The following is a 6,545-nucleotide window of genomic DNA, read 5'->3' as shown; positions in this document are numbered from 1 at the left end:
TATTGTAGATGATTGATTATTATGCATATATTAGCTTAGGTTTCGACTTAATTACTCTATATGCATTGCTAGTGAGAGGTATAGTTAATTTAGAGCATGAATAAGGAAACAATAGTTTTATTTCTTAGTCGTTGTAGTATAGATGAAGTTTGTGAGTACGTTCACTGGAAAAATCTCACGAGGCTATAACTCGTCCACTAGGGAATTCCTAGTGGTTTTAAGCCTTGCTTGTCATATGGTCAATGCAATCGCACTCGAAAACGAGTAGATAGAACTCCATTTTTGGTCACTTATTCTAATTTCTCATCTTTGCTTGAGGACAAGCAAAATGCTGTTTGGGGGTGGTTTGATAAGAGCCCAAAACTGTAGTTTTAACCCTATAACAGTCATACTTTTAGACCAATTATGTGAGTAATAATTAAGAGTTAATACTGATTACATGTTTTTATGCGTTTTAGGCTTCAAAGTCAATTATGTGCAGAAATGTGCCACTTTGATGAGATAAAGGAGCAGTGGTTGGTTGCTAAGGAGTTCTGTGATTAAAGGCCAAGATTCAAGAAGACAAAGCCTTTCTAAGCCTGTTCAAAAGCTGAAAAGTCAACGCGGGCAGAAACAACACACAAAGTCAGCAGAACTTCCGAAGGCCGTATCTTTGGACTCAGACCTTGGAATTGGGCCTACCTTATTTCAAAATGACCGTCTCGGAAAGAGCTTTCCAATGGTCTAAGCCTTGACCCAATCAGAAGAGCATAAGTGGACGAAAATTCTGTTGAAGCCAACTGCAGCTGAAGAGGCCTTTTTGGACTGAAAGAATTGGGTTTTGGGCCTGATTCTCTGGCCCAAAACATGGCTCCAAGCACATGCACGATTTTTGGATCTGAAAGTATAAAAACAAGAGCTTGACTCTTTGTTAATGGTAGATAGTTAGGTTAGAAAATAAATTAGGTTAGGATAAGAAAAGTAGCCATTAAACCTTAGTTCTAGATCTAGTTTTAAATTAATTAATTAGTTTTTATTCTTGCCTTAAATTCAGTATTAAATTATTGTTATTGCTATTCATTAGATAAATAAAGTTAATTAGTTCTCCATAATCTAGTTTTATTTTCATTTATTTATTAGCTTAAATCCTTAGATTTACTTAATTGTCATTATTAGTTTAATTTAATTATTGCATGAGTAGTTTTGAATTGAGTTTAAACAAGTAAAGTTCAAATCTTTATATCATGTCTTATTCGAATTTGATTGGGAATGATAGCGTGATGATTCTCGGCTAAACCTCCATTAGAGGGGATTGAGAAACCTTGATGAAAGCTTGATTCCAATTATCGTAGAATCGTCATAATTTCCTTTCCACTCTAGAAATGATTAGTTCACCATGAGAGTGGGTGTAATCGTTCACATGCTAGTTATGAATTGGTAGAAATGCCATTTGTAATTAGGGATTAGGAGTAACCAGATTGTTCTGCGAAGCAGTTCAATTCGGATTACGATGATTCGTCGTTAGTGGATCAAGTTGAGCTAAGGTGGAATCAATCCCCCTCTAACTCCTTATCATAGAATCGACGTAGTATTCCCATAGTTGTTTAAATAGTCGACTAGTTGCATCTTGTGGGTAGTTGCATCGTAGTCTAGTTATCATTTCATAAATCTCTCATTAGACTTTAGTTAAGATTATTTATACGTAGAGAACGTTACCTTGTGGAAGGACTAGGAGTGGAACGAATCATCTACTCCACTATATCTCATAGGATTGAGAGTAGAAATCTTTGATAAAATTAGGCACATAACCAAGTTTTAGTTTACTTACGTTTTGAGTTTTATCGTTCATTTCGTAGGTAAACTATTATCTTTTTATCATTTATCACATACTAGCCTACTCTTAATTGAGCTAGATGTCTTTATTAGGTGTTATAGAGCTTATGAGGTAGTGTAGAAGAAAATGGAATAGAAAATTCAAAAAATTGATAAGTATGAGAGAATAAGGTCTTCGAGATATTTATACTAGAGAAATCCTTTTTCTTTCATGCTTCTAACATTTTGGGGGGGAATTCTAACTTTGATATTTCTTTTGATTTTTAGAAACATATTTCTATTTTTCTTTTTCTTTTCTTCTGAAACAGGTAACTGATTTTGATTTGTGACAAGGTTTTTCTCTTCATTTTTTTACACTTCATCCTATTTCTCATATTCATCATCTAGGTAGGCTTATTTATTTATGGTTCATAGATGGGTAATGAATTTTTGGTGAAATAGAAAGGGTTAATGAAATGTTCAGTGGGGCGACTAGCGGTAAAATTTTTTACAGGTGTGAATTTTTGGCTATATCGATCCAAAGAAGGCCTAAATTATCGCCTAGGATTTGGGTAGTGATCAAGTAAGTAGACGTGTGAACTTCTCTATTAGGAAAAAACTACTCCTCTGTGTCATTACTCACATATCACACATTTTGAGGCTTTTTTTGTTTAGATTCTTACAGGATATGGAAACTAAGTTGTCTAACCGTGGGTCCCAGAAACTTACTCCTGTGTACATTTAATGATAGTCAGTGCATGAATGCTCATGAAAAGATGTAAAAACTATTGCATACGTAGTAAATTAAGTTTCTAAGAACAAGTCCTAATTCTGATGCTAGGGTGAGATTTCTAAATATTTTTCATCACAGAAAAGAAAACGAGAATTTGTCACTAAATACGTTTATTTAGACATATAGTAAACTATATACAACTATGCATGCTTAATTTTTGCGAAAGGTTCTCACCACCCCCAAACAGTCGGACGTTGTGCCTTCAAAGTGTTAAGAGGAAGAAAGAGTATACCTGAGAGGCTTTGAGCAAAAATATAGTTGACATCTTCCACAGAAATTTATTGTAATACACGATATATTATACATCATAAAAGTGAAAGCACACTGTTAGATTGGCACACTATTAGGTTATTTTTTTATCTCACATCAAAACGTAAAACAAATATGTACATGCATCAACTCACATTGCCCCCAACCAAGAACTGGGGGATGGTCCATCCTTGCTTTGTCTTTATAGAAATGCCATTCCTTTTCGTTACGACAATCTATCATAGCTTTCCAGACTTCGCTCCATTTCCTCTTCTTTGCAGTGTTCAGATGAGCTATCATTTTATCATCATTAGGGAAGGAACGCACTTTCTTTAGATACCTTGCAGGGCGTCACCATGTCCGAAATCGCAAAGAACGAATGATCTTGTTGGTTGGACACATAGAGTCGACCTTAACCCAGTCCTGAAAAGTGGCCGCAAACTGTGGGAAGTACGTCCTCACTATCCTGCATGCTGTGACTGGCAAGGTGATATAGTGTTGCCGAAAAGACCGAGCCCTCTTTAGGATCTTAATTACTAGGTCTGTGATGTCGAAAGTGGTATGTTGTTGGGCTAGTGCATGGAACGTCTTACAAGCTGACTTTGATGCAGTGGAAAAATGCCAATCCCCCATGATGTTCAGAAAAATAAATAACATGGCAGTTCCAACATTCATGGTCATACTTTCATGTGGAATAATAAAGTCTGACCATCGGCCAGCTACAACACGTTCATTGACCTGGGCAAGGCCATCGCCATAACGGGCGGCAAATTTTTCCCAAGAATAGTCGTTAAAGTTGTTTTCTACTATGTATTGGATGGGGATGTCTGGCTGAAAATGAGGAAGGTCTAGAGCCATAGCAACTGTTGGCTCGTAAAAAGAGTGTCTGGTGTTACCAATACGGATTGTAAATCCGTTCAAAGGGAAACCCCGTACAGCAGAGGGTAGATCTTCCAAACCTGGGGAGTATGTCTGCTCCGGGTGTAGAATAAGAGAGTTCCAACCTACTCGAGTGATGTAGTCTCTGAAAAGATGTCCATATGTAGGAGAATTCAGCAATGAATGGAAATATTGTTCTGGTATCATCTTTGGAGCTTCCATTGTAGAAGATGTGTGAAGAAAGATGCTACCTGTTAGACAAAGATAAACAAATATTAGAATATGATGAGAATAATTACGTAAAAACAAATTACCATAGGGAAATTGCACTATATTTAAAAAAACTAAAAAGAAAATGACAAAGAACATAAAATTTTAAAATTCAAATTGTGTCATGGGCCCAAGGAACGGCGAGGATCCTTTTGTGAAAGGAATCCATTTATAAGATCTTCAATGCCGTCAATCCTGGCAACAACTCATTGCATAATTTCACTCTGTGTCCGGTAAATCTCGGCGTGGTTCTCCATTATGAGAGTGTGATTTGCCGAGAACAGGTTGTGACTGTGCAAGAATTGTGCTTGTTCCTCTTCCCGTATTGTCCGCAGTCGAAAATTCAAGGAGATTGGTGATGATAATGTTCTGACGTTTGTATAATGTCATCAGTCCTTGTTGAATTAAACGAAGGCCTTCCATAGGATTAAATACATTGCTTAATTCATTTTCAGTGAAGATGTTGTTAACGGAATAAGCTTCTTCGGTTTCTGTACTGACATGGTTCTTTGCAGCGTCGGGATTCCAGAAACTGTTCCTACAAACTGAGTGAATGGTAAGAATGTTAATTGTTATGAGAGGTGTATTAGAAGAAGTACTAGAAAAACCCCAACGCATCATGATAAGTGTCACAATGGTAGGCAAAGGAGCTGCCTTTTTCCTGGAACGTGCGATAGCGTTCCAGATAAATTTAATAATGCAAAAATCATTGCAGTTAGTCTGCAAGACCCATAGTAGATGGAGGAGGGGTTTTGTTATTTCGGAAGTCTTAGACGTGATGAGCACATTATGAGCCAGCCATTAGATCACAGATAATTGGTTCTTTTGCAAGGATCGCTGATAAACAACATGGTTTTTCCGGTTATATTCACCATGAAGGATAGTTGCAAACATCAGATGCTAGATATTGTCGAATGGTGAATCCTGAAGGTGTACCCCTTGGTTTGTAATAGGAATTTGAAGTACTGTATGGGTCATATTCATGACCTAGGAGGTTAGTGGTGACAATGGGACCGGATGCAGTATAGTATGGGGGAACAGGTTGCATGGGATCAGATCCGCGGTATCCTAACTGCTCTGGAACTGCTGCGAGACGTGGAGAGAGGGAGAGCAGAATCATAACTGCAAGATAACTGCCGCGATACGTGGAGAGAGAAGGGAGAATGGATGAAAGAGGATCGAGGGACCAGAGGAAAAGGGGGGAGAAGAGAAGAGAGATAAAAGGGGCCAGGAGAGAGAATGAAGAGGAGAAAAGAAAAGAAAAAAATACAGAGAGAAGAGTAAAGAAGAGGACAAGTAATCACATAGGTCGTAATAGTGGAGCATACATTTGGCGCCGTCTGTGGGGACATGAAGAGAAAATGGCTACAGTAGTGAAGATAGGAGTAGGGAGACCTAAGAAAGCAATGGTGAGAGAAACTATCAAGGAAACAGAGAGTACTGAAGAGGAAATGATAGGAGAGGAAGAAAGGGTACGAGAGGAAGAAGGGGTAGGAGAGGAAGAAGTATCTAACATGGCGGGGACGCTACCAGACTTCTTCCGGAAGAGATAGTTAGGCTACGGATGGAGAATGACGAGTTAAGGAAGGAGAGAGAGGTTACGCAGGTTGGAAAGGGTCGGGGTGATCATCGGAGCAGCGAATTAGAGGGAGAGAATGAGGAATACCTGCCACAGGAAGCTGAACCAACGGTGGATATCACCTTGGAGGTAGTATAGGCTATGATTGAGAAAGATAGGGAGAGGAATCGCATCGCAGAAAAAGTGAACCAAAGCGCTACGCAGAAGGAGGTTGCAAGCCTCAACAAAAATCCACTAGCAGATTCGATATGGAATTCGGAAGTGCCTAAGAGATTCTCCCAGCCCAGGTTTGAGAGGTATGATAGAAGGGGAGACCCGATGGATCACCTGCACCATTTCCAATAACAGATGCCGTTATGGCAGGAGAATAAATATGATGGGCTTCATTGCATGATGTTCCCCGCTAGTCTAAAGGGGGGAGCCTCAGATTGGTATTACAGGTTGGCTTCGCGGAGCATCAAAAGATTTGAAGAACTGGAGCGCGCGTTTGTTGACCACTTCATACACCAGAAAAGAAGGGTGGTTGACATCGCAGCTCTATTCAACATAAAACAAAGATCGGAGGAGTCCTTGAGAGAGTTTCTATGTAGGTTGAAGGAGGAGACATTGAGGGTGGAGAATTTGGAGGAACATGCCGCTGTCATAGCTTTCCAGCACGACTTGAGGGCGGGAACTAGAGTTCATGAGTCGGTTTCCAAAATCGAAATCACTTCTCTACAAGCTCTGTATCCCAAAGTAGAAAAATACATATGCTACGAGGATATAATGCAGAGAAATGCAAAGGAGCATAATAGAGCAGGTAAGGCAGTGCATGCCGTTGACCGCGATGACCGCAAGGGAAATAGTAGAGTAGAGGAAAGAGAGAAAGGAACGTACAGAGGAGAGAGCCGAGGTCCGGATAGGACGGGAGACCGCGGCTGAAGGGAGATCAGAGAGAGGAAGTCGTACAGGGAAATCGAGCAGACTCCGCTCAACAGGCCCCTA

At 39.5% G+C, this 6,545-nt stretch overlaps 1 protein-coding gene across 1 annotated transcript; it reads left to right on the top strand.

Moving 5' to 3' along the window:
* The first annotated feature begins 5,909 nt into the window (after positions 1–5,909).
* LOC147493319 (uncharacterized) lies at positions 5,910–6,482 on the top strand. The gene has a single exon (XM_086567824.1). It carries the CDS (start codon positions 5,910–5,912, stop codon positions 6,480–6,482), a length of 573 nt encoding a protein of 190 aa, XP_086423950.1.
* Positions 6,483–6,545: the final 63 nt, after the last annotated feature.

Source organism: Coptis chinensis, chromosome 6 (assembly GCF_015680905.1).
Source record: "Coptis chinensis isolate HL-2020 chromosome 6, ASM1568090v1, whole genome shotgun sequence".
Classification (NCBI taxonomy): Eukaryota; Viridiplantae; Streptophyta; class Magnoliopsida; order Ranunculales; family Ranunculaceae; genus Coptis; species Coptis chinensis.
The sequence above is the reverse complement of the archived record's forward strand: the minus strand, read 5'-3'. Positions and strand labels throughout refer to the sequence as shown.